Source organism: Oncorhynchus masou, chromosome 6 (assembly GCF_036934945.1).
Source record: "Oncorhynchus masou masou isolate Uvic2021 chromosome 6, UVic_Omas_1.1, whole genome shotgun sequence".
Classification (NCBI taxonomy): domain Eukaryota; kingdom Metazoa; phylum Chordata; class Actinopteri; order Salmoniformes; family Salmonidae; genus Oncorhynchus; species Oncorhynchus masou.
Window position 1 is genome coordinate 12,136,027 of NC_088217.1, and position 18,308 is coordinate 12,154,334.

Here is an 18,308-nt window from a genome sequence, read left to right on the forward strand (position 1 = left end):
ATGACAAACAAGATTCTCTGGTCTAATGAAACCAAGATTGAACTCTTTGGCCTGAATGCCAAGCGTCACATCTGGAAGAAACCTGGCACCATCCCTACGGTAAAGCATGGTGGTGGCAGCATCATGTTGTGGGGATGTTTTTCAGCGGAGGGACTGGGAGACTAGTCAGGATCGAGGCAAAGATGAACGGATTAAAGTACAGAGAGATCCTTGATGAAAACCTGCTCCAGAGCGCTCAGGACCTCAGACTGGGGGCGAATGTTCACCTTCCAACAGGACAACGACCCTAAGCACAGCCAAGACAATGCAGGAGTGGCTTCAAGACAAGTCTCTGAATGTCCTTGAGTGGCCCAGCCACAGCCCGGACTTGAACCTGATCAAACATCTCTGGAGAGACCCGAAAATAGATGTGCAGCGACGCTCCCCATTCAACTTGACAGAGCTTGAGAGGATCTGCAGAGAAGAATGGGAGAAACTCCCCAAATACAGGTGTGTCAAGCTTGTAGCGCCATACCCAAGTAGACTCAAGGCTGTAATCACTGCGAAAAGTGCTTCAATAAAGTACTGAGTAAATTGCTAAATACTTATGTAAATGTGATATTTCAGTTTTTATTTATTTATACATTTGCCCCCCAAAAAAATGTGTAAACTGTTTTTGCTTTGTCACTATGTGGCATTGATTGTATATTAATGAGGGGGAAAACAATTTAATCCATTTTAGATTAAGGCTGTAATGTAACAAAATGTGGAAAAAGTCAACGGGTCTAAATGCTTTCCGAATGCACTGTATACAGGGAACTGAGACTAGTATTCATCTTTGATGTGTCATTTGTGCCCTGTGTAGAAATTAAGATGTATATAGGTTTCAATAGTGTCTATTTCTGATAGTCACAATACTCGTGCATACATGTTAATATATTCTGCATGTCAAAACATTGTACTTTAAAAAATGTTTTGTGTTTTTATTTTATATGACATAGTAGCTAGCACTGCAACATTGAGGAAGAGAATCCAAGCAAGCATTTCACTGTACTGTTTACACCTGTTGTATTCTGGGCAACTAACAGATACACTGATTGCATCTGAAATAGATGCCAATTTGGCAAATAGGAGGTCTAAATGTCCATTTGAACCAGAATCATTGAAGGGGAATGACAATAAGGTCTGCAAGGCATGAAGATTATGATCACTAAAATAGCTATTTTCACCTATACACAGGAGAGGAACCAGAAAGACCAGACTACTGCAATTATTTGTGTTTCGGTTATCAGTAAATACAAATCCCCTCCACAATGGGGCAACCTCAGAGCAGGCTCAAATTGTGTGACTGCTCAAGTCTCTTAGCCTGGGCAATAGCGTAACCCTTAATATCAATCCCAAATGTACGATGACTGTGTCCTGTTTTCTATCAGTGTACTGTGGGATGACCACCTTTGAACCTCAAGATGACACTCATGATAGTAGTAGTCACTGGTGCTGGTTCACTGCCATGCTAATTGTCTGTGGTTAAAGTCACCACGTGACAGAAACACACACTGAACAATGTAATACAACTCAAACTGTCAAGAGAGTGCTAACTACAGCAGTTCAATCTCAACGCAGCGCATAAACTCACATTTCTGGTTTAATGTAGATGCTGATGTGGTGATGATGACTATCCTGAAAGTAAGAAAGGGTGTGTACATTTGTAACTGTGTGAAATTTGAGACATTCTTATGACACGGGTAGGGCTCCTTTTAAAAGCCCTGGCATCCTTTCATTACTTACACTACTGCAGTACTACAACAAGCAACTCAATCCACTTACCAACACAACCACGTGAGAGACAGCTTCAATGGATTTTGGTAAGTCAACTAACACTGCTCATTGCATGATTTTTCAGATGCTGAAAAATGTGGATATTTCATTGTCAAGGTAGCCTATGTCATGTTTAGTGACAGAGGGTAGTATAGTACAGTGAATGGGTAATTGGGTGACTTGACTTGTAGAATGGAACATTTTCTTACAAAGGAAGATCATCCTTGTTGGTGTTTGTTCATCTGTTAAATTAATATGATTTCTGACAGCTTTTATTAATTATGAGTCATTAAAGAAAATATGCAAAGTTGGCCTGTAATGTACTGCATAGATCAGGTATTCCCAAATTGGGGTACGCCAAAACAAAAATGTGATTCACATAAAAAAGAAAAAAATACTAAAAATAACATTTTCAAACAGTACATTTATGTTTTCCAAAGGTGCTATTCATTTGGGTGAGGTTTTTTTCTTGCCTGAGTAGCCTCGTTTCACTGCCAAAAATAAAATTCAACCATCTAGTGTTCAGCGAAATAACAACACAATGTCAAATACAGGTAGCCTAGTCAAATAACTAACATCCAATCACATTAACTGTTACTCTCTCGCGGGAAACCTTCACTCTTGTGCAGACATTTAGAAACGAAACATGACAATTTGAAAAATAAGCCACATGAGTTTTTTTGAGTAGTTAGACGTGTATAAAAGCAACAGATACGATTAATAAGAAGAGGCTAGAAGCGTCTTATATGGTGAGCTACAGAGTGGCTAGGACAAGCAAGCCCCATACTATTGTGGAGGACTTCATTCTTCCTGCTGCCGCGGATATGGCTGGGACAATGCTGGGGGAAAAAGCCCAAAAACCATACAGACAATCACTTTATCAAACAATACTGTTTCACAACGCATCAGTGACATGGCTGGAGATGTTTTGAAACAATTACTATTTTCACATACAAGCCAGTGAATTATATGCGTTACAGCTGGATGAGTCAACAGACGTAGCGGGCCTGGCACAGCTCCTGGTATATGTTCATTACGTTTATGGGGGTTCAATTAAGACATCCTCTTCTGCAAACCACTGGAAACCAGGACAACATGAGGGGAAATGGTTAACTGTGTTAAAGCAAGACCCCTGAACTCTTGTGTATTTTTTGCATTATGCAATGATATGGGCAGCGACCATGTAACGCTGTTACAACATACAGAAGTGCGCTGGTCATCGAGGGGCAAAGTATTGACATGTTTTTTTTAAATTGAGAGACGAGCACCGCCAGATTTCTGGATAGGGCTGAGCTCAGAATATCCTGCCTTGGCAAATCATGCTGTTAAGACACTGATGCCCTTTGCAACCACGTACCGATGTGAGCCCTCACTTGCATGAAAACTAAATACAGGCACAGACCGTGTGTGGAAAATGATTTAAGACTGAGACTCTCTCCAATACAACCCAACATTGCAGAGTTATGTGCAGTTATGTACGTTTCTCATTAACCTGTGGTGAGTTATTCACACATTTTGATGAACAAATAAGGTTTTATATGTACGATGGCTAAATAAAGAGCACAATTATTGATAATTATTATATTATTATTTGTGCCCTCGTCCTATAAGAGCTCTTTGTTACTTCCCACGAGCCGGTTTGTGACAAAAACTCACACTCATTCTTATGTTTAATAAATGTATCATATAGTGTGTATGTGGCAGGCTTATAATGATGGCAAAAAAACAACATTTGAGAGTGCGCTGCCCTTGGTGCTAGAGGGGGTAACAGATGGAGGTTGAATGTTTGAAAGGATACGGGAATATAAAAAGTTTGGGAACCACTGGCAAAGATAACACATAAGCAAACTAGAAAAATAGATGTTTCACTTGAATTATTGTCCTAGGTTCATCATACCATTTCATACTGGCCCAACGTTGTCTTTTACATAGAGATCATATTACATTCTAATTCCTAAGTCTATGGTCTTTCGCCTATTTCTTTCTGCATATGTATTATGCATTCTGCATGGTGAAAGGCTACAAGTGTTTTTTCTATTCAGTGGTTTAAACGAGCCCAACTGACAGTCTGTTTCTGCTATGTTGCTGTCAGGCATAAATGTGACAAACATTGGGCAAGACAACAGCAACAAATGCAGAAACAGACACTAACACTAGAACAACAACAAAAAGTTATAATAATCAGGAAAAATTGAAAATCAGGATTTTGACTAAGGGATAATTCCGTTTCAAATCTATATATTTATTAATTTCTTTCTTTCTTGCAGACGTTGGTAAAATAGATCTCAACTGTGAGAAGAACAACACAGCCCACAACACCAAAGACATCTCAGTGAACAGACTGATAGTCAGGAGAGGCCAGTCCTTCCTGGTCACCTTTGAACTCCATGACCCCTCCAGGCCCACAACAGACTTACTGGAGCTGACGGTGGAGACAGGTGAGCTATCTAGAACATAACATTTTCTTTATCGCTGCTATTTATTTGGGCTGTTTGTATTTGTTTCCCAGACCCAGATTATGCTAGTCCTGGACTAAAACACACTCGGATGAATCTAGGCTTTGACAAGACAGACACGTGCAGTAATAATGACATTAGAACAAATCCTTGTATATGTTGTACATACCTGAGTTGGGGTCAATTTAATCTAATCTAAAGACTGAATTGCACCACTGACAGGATTTGAGATACCTCCACTTGTACTGTATACAGTGGGGCAAAAAGTATTTAGTCAGCCACCAATTGTGAAAGTTCTCCCACTTAAAAAGATGAGAGAGGCCTGTAATTTACATCATAGGTACACTTCAACTATGACAGACAAATGAGAAGAAAAAATCCAGAAAATCACATTGTAGGATTTTTAATGAATTTATTTGCAAATTATGGTGGAAAATAAGTATTTGGTCACCTACAAACAAGCAAGATTTCTGGCTCTCACAGAACTGTAACTTCTTTAAGAGGCTCCTCTGTCCTCCACTTGTTACCTGTATTAATGGCACCTGTTTGAACTTGTTATCAGTATGAAAGACACCTGTCCACAACCTCAAACAGTCACACTCCAAACTCCACTATGGCCAAGACCAAAGAGCTGTCAAAGGACACCAGAAACAAAATTGTAGACCTGCACCAGGCTGGGAAGACTGAATCTGCAATAGGTAAGCAGCTTGGTTTGAAGAAATCAACTGTGGGAGCAATTATTAGGAAATGGAAGACTTACAAGACCACTGATAATCTCCCTCGATCTAGGGCTCCACGGAAGATATCACCCGTGGGGTCAAAATGATCACAAGAACGGTGAGCAAAAATCCCAGAACCACACGGGGGGACCGAGTGAATGACCTGCAGAGAGCTGGGACCAAAGTAACAAAGCCTACCATCAATAACACACTACGTCACCAGGGACTCAAATCCTGCAGTGCCAGACGTGTCCGCCTGCTTAATTAAGCCAGTACATGACCAGGCCCGTCTGAAGTTTGCTAGAGAGCATTTGGATGATCCAGAAGAAGATTGGGAGAATGTCATATGGTCAGATGAACTTTTTGGTAAAAACTCAACTCGTCGTGTTTGGAGGACAAAGAATGCTGAGTTGCATCCAAAGAACACCATACCTACTGTGAAGCATGGGGGTGGAAACATCATGCTTTGGGGCTGTTTTTCTGCAAAGGGACCAGGACGACTGATCCGTGTAAAGGAAAGAATGAATGGGGCCATGTATCGTGAGATTTTGAAAACCTCCTTCCATCAGCAAGGGCATTGAAGATGAAACATGGCTGGGTCTTTCAGCATGACAATGATCCCAAACACAAACACAACAAAGGAGTGGCTTCGTAAGAATTATTTCAAGGTCCTGGAGTGGCCTAGCCAGTCTCCAAATCTCAGCCCATAGAAAATCTTTGGAGGGAGTTGAAAGTCCGTGTTTCCCAGCAACAGCCCAAAACATCACTGCTCGATAGGATATCTGCATTGAGGAATGGGCCAAAGTACCAGCAACAGTGTGTGAAAACCTTGTGAAGACTTACAGAAAACGTTTGACCTCTGTTTTTTTTTTTTTTTTTATATTACCTTTATTTTACTAGGCAAGTCAGTCTGTCATTGCCAACAAAGGGTATATAACAAAGTTTTGAGATAAACTTTTGTTATTGACCAAATACTTATTTTCCACCATAATTTGCAAATAAATTCATTAAAAATCCTACTATGTGATTTTCTGGATTTATTTGTCTAATTTTGTCTGTCATAGTTGAAGTGTACCTATGATGAAAATTACAGGCCTGTCTCATCTTTTTAAGTGGGAGAACATGCACAATTGGTGGCTGACTAAATACTTTTTTGCCCCACTGTATGTACTCCTGACATCAAAGTTACGCTGACAGAAAATATTGAATCTTATTGGACAAATACACAGTGTACAAAACATTAGGAACACCTGCTCTTTCCATGACACAGACTGACCAGGTGAATCCAGGTGAAAGCTATGATCACAAATATAATCCACTTCAATCTGTGTAGATGAAAGGGAGGAGACGGGTTAAACAAGGATTTTTAAGACGTGAGACAACTGAGACATGGATTGTGTATGTGTGCCATTCAGAGGGTGAATGGGCAAGACAATAGATGTAATTGCCTTTGAACAGGGTATGGTAGTAGGTGCCACGCACACCGGTTTGAGTGCGTCAAGAACTGCAGTGCTGCTGGGTTTTTCATAATAAACAGTTTTCCATGTGTATCAAGAATGATTCTCCACCCAAAGGACATCCAGCCAACTTGACACAACAGTGAGAAGCATTGGCGTTAACATGGACCAGAATCACTGAGGAACGTTTTCGACACCATGTAGTGTTCATGCCCCGACGAATTGATGCTGTTCTGAGGGCAAATGGGGAGAACTCAATATTGGGAAGGTGTTCCTAATTTTTTGTACTCCCAGTGTATAGTACATCACTGTTTCTGAAAGTTTATCAACTTCATTCCTGTTGAACACAACCCACAACATTCTCCCTTCTCCATCCAGGGCCCCAGCCTTCAGAGGCATTGGGGACCAGGTCAGTGTTCGGGCTACCTGAGGGCTGTGGGAAGGGTTCCTCCTGGAAGGTCAAGGTTCACCAGGACTCAGTGCTCCCGGCGGGTTCAATCACCCTGGACATCACCAGCCCAGCAGACGCCCCAGTGGGAGAGTACAGCCTGTCTGTAAAGACCAGCGCCACCGCCTCAATGGGCAGCAGTCTGGGAAAGTTCCTTCTGCTGTTTAATCCCTGGTGCCAAGGTAAAGACAATTCAATTCAAAACAACTTTATTATCCCACATGGGGCATTCTGGGACATATAATGAAGTATAAAGCATTCCTACAAATTTTAACTAGAACTGTGATAAATTAATCTTTTTAATCACATAAAGGACAACAAATGTGGTGAATGCATCAATACAGCCATGGTAACACACAGTCATTTGATACAGTATCCAGGGGTGTCAAATGCTGCATTCCTGAATGTTCTTATCAGTTTAACAGCTGGAAATGGCTAACTTTACAGAGATTGTTGTAACCCATGTCTCTGTATGGGTTGGAAAGACGCCTCATAACTGTTTTGGGACATAATACACACAGATACAAACAATGGGCCACAACATACAGAGCCACATTATATGAATAACAATCTGTGGTTATGAATGCTGTTCTCTAATATCAAAATGGTTGCATTGCTGTTGAAACCATGTGATGAGTTCATTGGTAGCACAGCCAATTATCACAGCTTGGTAGCACAGCCTGGTAGCACAGCTTGGTAGCAATGCCTTGCAGCACACCCTGGCAGCATAGCTTGGTAGCACAGCCTGGTAGCACACCCAGGTAGAACAGCTTGGTAGCACAGCCTTGCAGCACAGCTTGGTATCACAGCCTGGTAGCACAGCCATTAGCACGGCTTGGTAGCACAGCTTGGTAACACATCCTGGTAACAGCTTGGTAGCACAGCCTATTAGCACGGCTTGGTAGCACATCCTATTATAAAGGCTTGGCAGCATAGCTTGGTAGTACAGCTTGTAGCACAGCATGGTAACACATCCTGGTAACAGCCTGCTAACATCCTGCTAACATCCTAGGTAACACAGCTTGGTAACAGTCTGGTAAAACAGCCTGATAACACAGTCTGGTAATATACTGCTAACATCCTGCTAACATCCTAGGTAACACAGCTTGGTAACAGTCTGGTAACACAGCCTGATAACACAGTCTGGTAACATACTGGTAACACAGCTTGCTAACATTCTGGTAAAACAGCCTGATAACACAGTCTGGTAACATACTGGTAACATACTGGTAACATCCTGGTAACATCCTGGTTACACTGCTTGGTAGCACAGCTTGGTAACGGCTTCGTAACATTCTGGTAACACCGCCTGATAACACAGCCTGCTAACATCCTGGTAACAGCCTGGTAACATCCTGGTTACACAGCTTGGTAACTCTACATTCTAGCATGGGAGACAGTGGTCATAACACAGTAACAGCCTGCTAACATCCTGGTAACAGCCTGGTAACATCCTGGTTACACAGCTTGGTAACTCTACATTCTAGCATGGGAGACAGTGGTCATAACACAGTAACAGCATGATAACATGTTAAAGATACTCACAATTAAAACATTGTCCAGATACCCTTTCATTTAATAATAACAAATAACAATGTATTTTTTATATATATCTTTTATTTAACCATTCAAGTCAGTGGAACAAATTCTTATAATTGATGTTTTAAAACGCCTGTATTTTGTTGCGGGCTGTAGAGGACTGGGTGCATCTACCTGAGGAGGAGGAGAGGCAGGAGTATGTGATGAGAGAACAAGGCCTGGTGTACAAAGGTTCTGACAAATACATCAGCTCTATGGCGTGGAACTTCGGACAGGTACACAGAACAAACAAAACAGTATTGTACCGTTGAAAAGTACTAGCTAGCTGCTCATAACATATAGGGCTTGTTTCCTGGATACAGATTAAATATATTCCTCAACTAAAAAAACTATTTTTACTCCTGGAGAAGTCCAGGACTAATCTGTTGTCCAAGAAACCGACCAAGTGTCACACAATATCTTAGTCTTAGTCTACATGATTGACTAGAGTCCTGTGTGGCTCCATTGGTAAAGCATCTGTTAAGTGACTAAATTGTAAGTTAGTATAGACAAGACATTTTATAAATTGTTGTAGGTTGCTAGCTAACCTGCCCTAATGTATTGTTTCTCCAGTTTGAAGACGATATAGTGGACATTTGCCTGAAGCTGCTTGATGAATCCCAAGTGTCTGAGTGACCCCGCCAAGGACTTCTCTGCTCGTTGTAACCCCATCTATGTCAGTAGGGTGGTCAGTGCCATGGTAAGATTGGAGATCTGACCCACACTAGTAACAGTGACAACATTATTGAACCCCACTCGTAACAGTAAACAGGTTTCCATCCAACCTTTTTATGGAAGTAAAGTACATGTCAGATAAAACATTTTATGACATTTCATGAAAGTGCTGATGGAAAATGTGGCAGTCAACTTTACGAAGGTACACACAGACTACATTACACACATGTTCATTAAATACAATTGATGGCCATAATCACCCCCAGACACACCTGCTAATTTGATGGGTCATGTAATAATCTGGCCGAAGTGGAGACTTTTGTTTAGATATGTAGCTAGCTAGGTGGCTTGCTAAACAATGCACTAGCATAACTCAAACTACTACCAATACAAACATTGTCATAGCTGTAGAATGACACTGCAGGTATCTAAAGCTAACAAAATAGGTTCAATGTTAGCTAGCTAAAAATAGGGTATAATTAGCAATGCAAATGGTTTCTCATTCAAATAAATTTACTATGCAGATCATATACATAGCTTTGCTAGCGAGCCAGCAAGCCAAAGTTTAGTAGCTACCTAACAGAACGCTTTAACTTGCAACGAAAACAACTTTATTACAAAATTAGAAAACTTTTTCTGGGAAATGTAGCTAGACTCTTACCCATATATATGGTTGAATGCTTCACGGCAGACCCGAGACATTTAACTCGGTTATGTTTTTAGCGACATCTTGTTTGGCCAGATTTGTGTCAAGTCACTCCAGTTCACACTGACTGTGGCGTATACAGTAAGTAGCCCATCACTTTTCCTACTGACCTGTCGATAGCGCCTGATAAATTCAGGACATCAATGTTGTTGAGATTTGTAGTTCTCAAAGGCTAACATTATATCTATCAAAAACAGCGCAGTAGAAATGACTGTCAACACATTCTGAACAGCTCATGTCATAGACAGAAGCATGCTACATGGCAGACCAATCCAAACTCAGGTCCAGCCCATATATTATCCCAGCCAATCAGGGCTAGTGGGAAGGTTCCTGACTTTTTCCATGGCTAAACCAACTGGGCTCGTAAATTAACAATTTTATTCGTATTTATGGATGGAATACAAGTTTCTAATTAAGGCACATGAAAGTTCACATGTTCTAGAAGTAATTTCTGCCCAAAAAAACATATTTTGATAAAACAAATTATGTTTACGTTGAAATGCTGCTCCTGTGAAGTAGTGACGTGCGACATGCACCGAGTTTCTTGAAACGAGTCACAATGAATTAAACAGCATACTTTTTTTTTTATCTCATCACACACAGCCTCTTATCTGAAAGAAAAGTAAATTTAATGGAAACACGTCACTGGTGGTAAAATGCGCGCATATTGTTTTTATGCTTTTATGATTTAAAAAAAATGTGCATTAATATCTGTCGTCAATTGGATGGAAAGCCTAGCTAATGCCAACATTATTGATTTAACATTGACAATATTATTGACCACCACTAGTAACAGTGACAATATTATTGACCCCCGCTAGTAACAGTGACAACATTATTGAACCAAAGTAGTCAGTGACAACATTAATGAATCCCACTCGTAACTATGACAACATTATTGGACCCCACTAATAACAGAGACAACATTAATGAACCCCACTAGTAACAGAGACAACATTATTGAACCCCACTAGTAGCCGTGACAACATTATTGAACCCAACTAGTAACGTGACAACATTATTGTACCCCACTAGTAGCCGTGACAACATTATTGAACCCAACTAGTAACAGTGACGTTCTTTAAATCATCATCAGCTCATAGTTCTGTATAAACAGCACAAGAAAATCCATTGGTTCATTTCTGGAACATCATCTGGCCCTGTTCACTATAAATGGGTCCAGTGCCACTAATTAAGGTGTTGTTACACATATAGGACTGGTTTCCTGGACCCAGATTAAATCTAGTCCTGGACTAAAAGTAACTTTCCACACTGAACATGCTTTTTAGTCCAAGGCTATGCTCAATCTAGATCCAGGAAAGCAACTCCATTTTAGATTGTACAAAAACACATTAACTCAGCCAGTTCTGGAATCTAATTTGAACATTATTTTCCTTGCCCAGATCAACGCTAACGATGACGGAGGTGTCCTGATGGGGCGGTGGGATGGTCAATACGATGGTGGCATGTCCCCCACTCACTGGAACGGCAGTGTGGAGGTACTAAGGAGGTGGCTCAAATATGGTGGTAATCCAGTCAAGTATGGCCAGTGTTGGGTGTTCGCCGCTGTAATGTGCACAGGTAGGCTATCACTGTCCAATCTCTCTTCAATTATTATTTTAGTCAATCAATCAATACAATGTTATTTAAATAGCACTGACTATTGCATGCGCTCAGACCCAGGGCTGTGATTGGTTTTTGAGAGGGATGGCAAGATGACCCACCATTTGTGTCTGATTCACCTCTGACCAGAGGAGAGAGGCTGGTGTCAATGCCTTGGATGTGTTTATTTTAGTTAACAAATATGCTTTGAACGTGTTGTTTTAGTTAACCAGTATGCCTGAAATGTATTTCCATGTCAGTACTGAGGTGTTTGGGAATCCCATGTCGAGTGGTTACCAACTTCCAGTCAGCCCACGACACAGACAAAAACCTGACAATTGACGACTTCTTCTCCGACTATGGAGTCAGACCCAAACAGAGCCCCGACAGTGTATGGTAAGTGTAACGTGAGGTCATTGTGGCTACAGTATGAAGAGTGATGCCAATAGCATGACGTTTTGAAGACGGGTGTTTCTGCTCAGGAACTACCATGTGTGGGTGGAGGCTTGGATGAGAAGGCCCGATCTCTCAGCAGGCTCCTTATATGATGGCTGGCAGGCTGTGGACCCCACTCCCCAGGAGAAAAGCACTGGTACGGTCCAACTTCCATCTCATCTCACACCATCTTACATAATAACACAGGTTGTGTGTACTGTATGTTGTGTTATTGTGCAGATGGTTCTGAGTTCATGTCCTGGGTCTTTGAGACATGAAGGGAACTCCCTGTTATACGCTCATGTTGTTTTCTCTTCTCCTCCCCCAGGTGTTTACTGCTGTGGCCCTGCTCCAGTCAAGGCCATACTGCAGGGTCACGTTGACCTCAAATACGATGTGCCCTTTGTCTTCGCCGAAGTCAACGCCGACCGTGTAACCTGGATGGTGTTCGCTGACGGCTCCAAGAAAAAGATCTTAACGGACAGTGTGTCCGTAGGCCAGAACATCAGCACCAAGGCAGTGGGCAGCGACAAGAGAGTGGACATCACTGCCAACTATAAACATGCAGAGGGTTGGTATTGAATGAACCGAGAGTCTGACTATATCAAGATTGAACTGTTATCAGTTGATTTCAGAAATAATGCAGCGTTACAAGGGCTATGCCTATCATAAGGGTATAAGTGTATTTTATATATTTGAGAACTACGGTTGGTCTGGGAAAAAGTTCTGTACTTTTTTAAGAGATGAGTCAGAAAGGTGCTGTGTCCACCTGTCACGATAATTCTCCCAGGTGAGTGAGAGCAACTGCTTGAGTCACCAGGTACTCATCCAAAATGTCACATTTCAAACAGGCACGGAAAAGGAGAGGGATGTGTACAATCAAGCTGTGAAAAAAGTCAACAGACCCGAAGAGAATTCAAACGGGATCCATGACGACAAACCTGGCGTTTCCATGAAGATCGTGGAGCTGACCAAGTCGGTCAGCGGCAAAGACATTGACCTCGAGCTTGTACTGACCAGCAACGACAATGAAACTCGGACACTAGTGATCAATGTCAACGTTCAGGCCATGAGATACAACGGGATCCCATCCTCCCAGATACAGACCGAATTGAAAGAACAGAAGCTCCTTCCCAACCAAGGTAGAGTGAAAATGTTTCAAACTCTTTCCATGAGTAAACCTACAATGTTTAACTAACACTGTAGTGCACACAGGGAGGCATTTCCATTACAGAACAAAGAGAACTGAAACTCTTAACAAAACCAAGAGCACATTGTAGCTATTCACCTTCATAATTCTTTGTCAACATCCTTGGTGTGACACATACAGTGGGGAGAACAAGTATTTGATACACTGCCGATTTTGCAGGTTTCCCTACTTACAAAGCATGTAGAGGTCTGTAATTTTTATCATATCATCACTTCAACTGTGAGAGACGGAATCTAAAATCTAAAATCCAGAAAATCACATTGTATGATTTTTAAGTAATTAATTTGCATTTTATTGCATGACATAAGTATTTGATACATCAGAAAAGCAGAACTTAATATTTGGTACAGAAACCTTTGTTTGCAATTACAGAGATCATACGTTTCCTGTAGTTCTTGACCAGGTTTGCACACACTGCAGCAGGGATCCTTCAGGTTTCGGGGCTGTTGCTGGGCAATACAGACTCTCAGCTCCCTCCAAAGATTTTCTATTGGGTTCAGGTCTGGAGACTGGCTAGGCCACTCCAGGACCTTTAGGAGCCACTCCTTAGTTGCCCTGGCTGTGAGTTTCGGGTCGTTGTCATGCTGGAAGACCCAGCCACGACCCATCTTCAATGCTCTTACTGAGGGAAGGAGGTTGTTGGCCAAGATCTCGCGATACATGGCCCCATCCATCCTCCCCTCAATACGGTGCAGTCGTCCTGTCCCCTTTGCAGAAAGCATCCCCAAATAATTATGTTTCCACCTCCATGCTTCACGGTTGGGATGGTGCTCTTGGCGTTGTACTCACCCTTCTTCTTCCTCCAAACACGGTGAGTGGAGTTTAGACCAAAAAGCTCAATTTTTGCCTCATCAGACCACATGACCATCCCCCATTCCACCGCTGGATCATCCAGTTGGTCATTGGCAAAATTCAGACAGGCCTGGACATGCTCTAGCTTGAGCAGGTGGACCTTGTGTGCGCTGCAGGACTTTAATCCATGACGGCGTAGTGTGTTACTAATGCATTTCTTTGAGACTGTGGTCCCAGCTCTCTTCAGGTCATTGACCAGGTCCTGGCGTGTAGTTCTGGGGTGATCCCTCACCTTCCTCATGATCATTGATGCCCCACGAGGTGAGACGTTGCATGGAGCCCCAGACCGAGGGTGATTGACCGTCATCTTGAACTTCTTCCATTTTCTAATAATTGCACCAACAGTTGTTGCCTTTTCACCAAGCTGCTTGCCTATTGTCCTGTAGCCCATCCCAGCCTTGTGCAGGTCTACAATTTATCCCTGATGTCCTTACATAGCTCTCTGGTCTTGGCCATTGTGGAGAGGTTGGAGTCTGTTTGATTGAGTGTGTGGACAGGTGTCTTTTATACAGTTAACGAGTTCAAACAGGTGCAGTTAATACAGGTAATGAGAAGAGAACAGGAGGGTTTCTTAAAGAAAATCTAACAGGTCTGTGAGAACCGGAATTCTTACTGGTTGGTAGGTGATCAAAAACTTACGTCATGCAATAAAATGCGAATGAATTACTTAAAACATACAATGTGATGTTCTGGATATTTGTTTTAGATTCCGTCTCTCACAGTTGAAGTGTACCTATGATAAAAATTACAGACCTCTACATGCTTTGTAAGTAGGAAAACCTGCAAAATCGGCAGTGTATCAAATACTTGTTCTCCCCACTGTATATCAATCTCAATGATTGATTTAGACAAGGTGGTGTGTTTCATTACATTACATTTAAGTGTTTCAAGAGTGCATATAGTTAGAGTTTAACTGGTCAATTTAACAAAGCCGTAAAGTCTCATGTATAGCTGCCATAGCGTTGTAGCAAATCGACTGACACTAACTCTTATGGCTGTCAGGTTGCTAACGTTGTACTGAGGACGCTACAGAGTGTTAGGGTTGCTAACGTTGTACTGAGGACGCTACAGAATGTTAGGGTTGCTAACGTGGTACTGAGGACGCTACAGAATGTTAGGGTTGCTAACGTTGTACTGAGGACGCTACAGAGTGTTAGGGTTGCTAACGTTGTACTGAGGACGCTACAGAATGTTAGGGTTGCTAACGTTGTACTGAGGACGCTACAGAATGTTAGGGTTGCTAACGTTGTACTGAGGACGCTACAGAGTGTTAGGGTTGCTAACGTTGTACTGAGGACGCTACAGAATGTTAGTGTTGCTAACGTTGTACTGAGGACGCTACAGAGTGTTAGGGTTGCTAACGTTGTACTGAGGACGCTACAGAATGTTAGGGTTGCTAACGTGGTACTGAGGACGCTACAGAATGTTAGGGTTGCTAACGTGGTACTGAGGATGATACAGAATGTTAGGGTTGCTAACGTGGTACTGAGGATGATACAGAATGTTAGGGTTGCTAACGTTGTACTGAGGATGATACAGAATGTTAGGGTTGCTACTTTTGTACTGAGGACACCACAGAATGTTAGCATTTGTGATACCTTGACAATCAAATGCATTGTCTCTGTTGGCAGATCTGACTATACCCATCCACATCCCCTTCTCTGTGTATGGGGAGAAAATGCGGGAGAGCAACAGCATCAAGGTTTCGGCTGTGGTCACAGACAAGGACAAGAGTGGAGCAGTGTACATCACAGAGAAAGACCTTGTGCCAGAGAGCCCTTCGCTCACCATCAAAGTGAGTACTGCATAAACCCACATAGAACAGCTCAACTTTTTCTGAGTAACATTCATTGGGGTCATTAGTGAACAAGCCCCAAGGGTCTTTACATACTCTTGGGTTATCATTTTAATTTATAGGTGGCAAACACACTAGTAGCGAGAATATGCAAGGATATTAACGGTTGGCCTGTGAATAAAGGTGCTGTGAAAATCTAAAGTGTTAGACTGTCATCTGAACAGTTGATCTATTAAATACAACGCCAATATCAGTAACAGCCATTAAACTGGAGATGGGGTTTATTCAGTGTGATAGTTCCAATATAATTTACTATTTAGCAAATGCTTTTATTTGAATGTGTGTTCTCTTTTAGGCCATTGGATCTGAATTGCAGTATAGTGACATGACGGCAGAGGTTGTGTTTGAGAACCCTCTATCTGAAGGTCTAAGTGACTGCTTCATAACAGTGACTGGCAGTGGCTTGCTGACTGAAACAATGGAAGCCAGGTAGGCCCTGACATTTCTCTGATGTCCTTACTAGCAAGGTTTCAGTTTGTCATAAAACCTGAATCCATCCCACTGTGCAAATACTGGTTGAATCAACATTGTTTCCATGTAATTCCAACCCAAAAAAATCAATGTGATGATGATGAATGAAGATGGAAAACTGATTGGATTTACAAAAAGTCAACTTTTAACTGTTTTTGTTGATTTCTAATTCACATTAGTTGATAACTCAACCAAATGTAAATCAGAACTAGACGTTGAACTGACGTCTGTGGCCAGTGAAATGTGTCCAGATTTTAATCCTGGATGTGGACTCAGTTTTTGCCAAGTGGGATGGATTCAGATTTTATGACAAACCGAATCTTTGCTTGTCAAGTTGGCAATTTAGCTCTTAATCTCAGAATCCCAGGTCTAAAATCTCAGGTAATTGTGTAAAATGCTTGATTAGGTTCTTTAGGAAAATTTTTGACAAAAGATACTAATGAGACTAGTGAAGTCACCAGTCCCCTAAACGGAAACTCTCAGCCAAGCCCCCCTTCTGAAAACTTTCAGCTTGCTTGAAATCATTGTCTGAAATCATTGCTTGAAACCCCCCCTCACACACACACACACACTTTCAGCACCACCTCCACCCCATCCTGATATGTCCAGATATCTAGTGAGGACACCAAAGCACCAGAACTACGGTTCCTTGTTAGTTATGGCATCACAGTCTTTTGACAGATTATTCAATACAATTTATGTTACGTAGTCTGTCCACAAGAGATTATTTAGCTTTTGGCTAAACTAGAAAGTACATGCATTCATGGGCTGTTCATGTGGTTAAAGCTTAGGGATTTTCCATCTGAAATATTTTATACTACCTTGTGTGTTGAAGTTTAGAGATCTAAAGCTTCCTTGAGGTATAATTTTTTTTCACGTGTCTCCTCAGAACTCCTTTCCTAAAAAAAGGGCAACGACTGCGTGTGAAGATGCCCTTCACTCCATACAGACCCGGTCCTAAGAAGCTAGTGGCCGGCTTCAACTGTGATCAATTCAGGGACATTAAGGCAAGCTGCAATGTGTACATCAAACCCTTCATCGGTGTTGTCCCCCCACTGCCGTTGTTAGTAAAACCCTTGTGAGAATAACTCTAACTCAAATAGGTTCTCCAATTTATACCTTATTTTCAAATTAGGATATAACGTTAACGCCAACGAGACAGTGTCCGAGTTCTATAATTATCTGGTAGAATGTCCTGCTTCTATTTCGTCACACACAACCGTTAGCTATTTTCTAATTATGCTATTTTTTACCCCCAGACTGTTGACGTCATGCAGCCTGTAGTTTTTGTGTTTATAGATTTTCATAAAGCCAATAAGAAATTTGATATCGGACGACAATTGAATGTTCATGATTTCACCGCAACAACTGTCGATACACATAGTATTAACCAGCCTTTTGTCTTGAAATCTTTGGTTGTTTAGTACATGGCCTCACGTGAATCCTTAAAGAGATAGGTGGGACTAAGGCTTGAGAGGGTGTGAACGATGCTGAATGGGTGCAGACAAAGAAGAGCTCCTCAATAGTAGTACTGAGGAGGGTCATTTTCTCAAAAGTGAGATTACAAGTTTATCAACTTTCAAAGCAGAATTACTTTCCCATTGTTCTTCAATTGTAGTGTATGATATACCATTTTCTAACTATGAGTCTCTAGTTTTATCTATGTCCTCAATTTTTTTTTCAAAAGACTGAATCAAGCTGGTGGGTCACACATGAAGATGAAACATGTTCAGGCCTACTGTACAACGTACTGTATAAATTATTGTTGAAAACAAGTCTAACAAGGCTTGACTTTGTCTATGTAATCCTCTGTAATTGTGGTACATGTATTGTTGACTGGTGTGGCTTCTTAATGCATTTTAAATGGTCAAATAAAATAAAATGCATAACTTGCATAAATATCCTGATTAACTTATTTTTTTTCAGAATTCAAGTCTGTCGCTCTCAGAAAAGATTTCCAAACAGGCTTATGCCACTGTTAGCATCTGGCTGTATGTCCCACTAAAATACAAAGCATCTGGCTGTATGTCCCACTAAAATACAAAGC

At 41.4% G+C, this 18,308-nt stretch overlaps 1 protein-coding gene across 1 annotated transcript; it reads left to right on the forward strand.

Moving 5' to 3' along the window:
• Positions 1–1,760: 1,760 nt before the first annotated feature.
• LOC135541356 (protein-glutamine gamma-glutamyltransferase 2-like) lies at positions 1,761–18,069 on the forward strand. The gene is given in 14 exon segments (XM_064967542.1): positions 1,761–1,844; positions 4,065–4,235; positions 6,808–7,059; positions 8,573–8,691; positions 9,029–9,075; positions 9,077–9,155; positions 11,240–11,417; positions 11,699–11,834; positions 11,921–12,030; positions 12,202–12,444; positions 12,725–13,015; positions 15,567–15,730; positions 16,086–16,219; positions 17,151–18,069. Coding segments are annotated over 14 exon segments (2,127 nt in total). The 5' UTR covers positions 1,761–1,834; the 3' UTR covers positions 17,344–18,069.
• Positions 18,070–18,308: the final 239 nt, after the last annotated feature.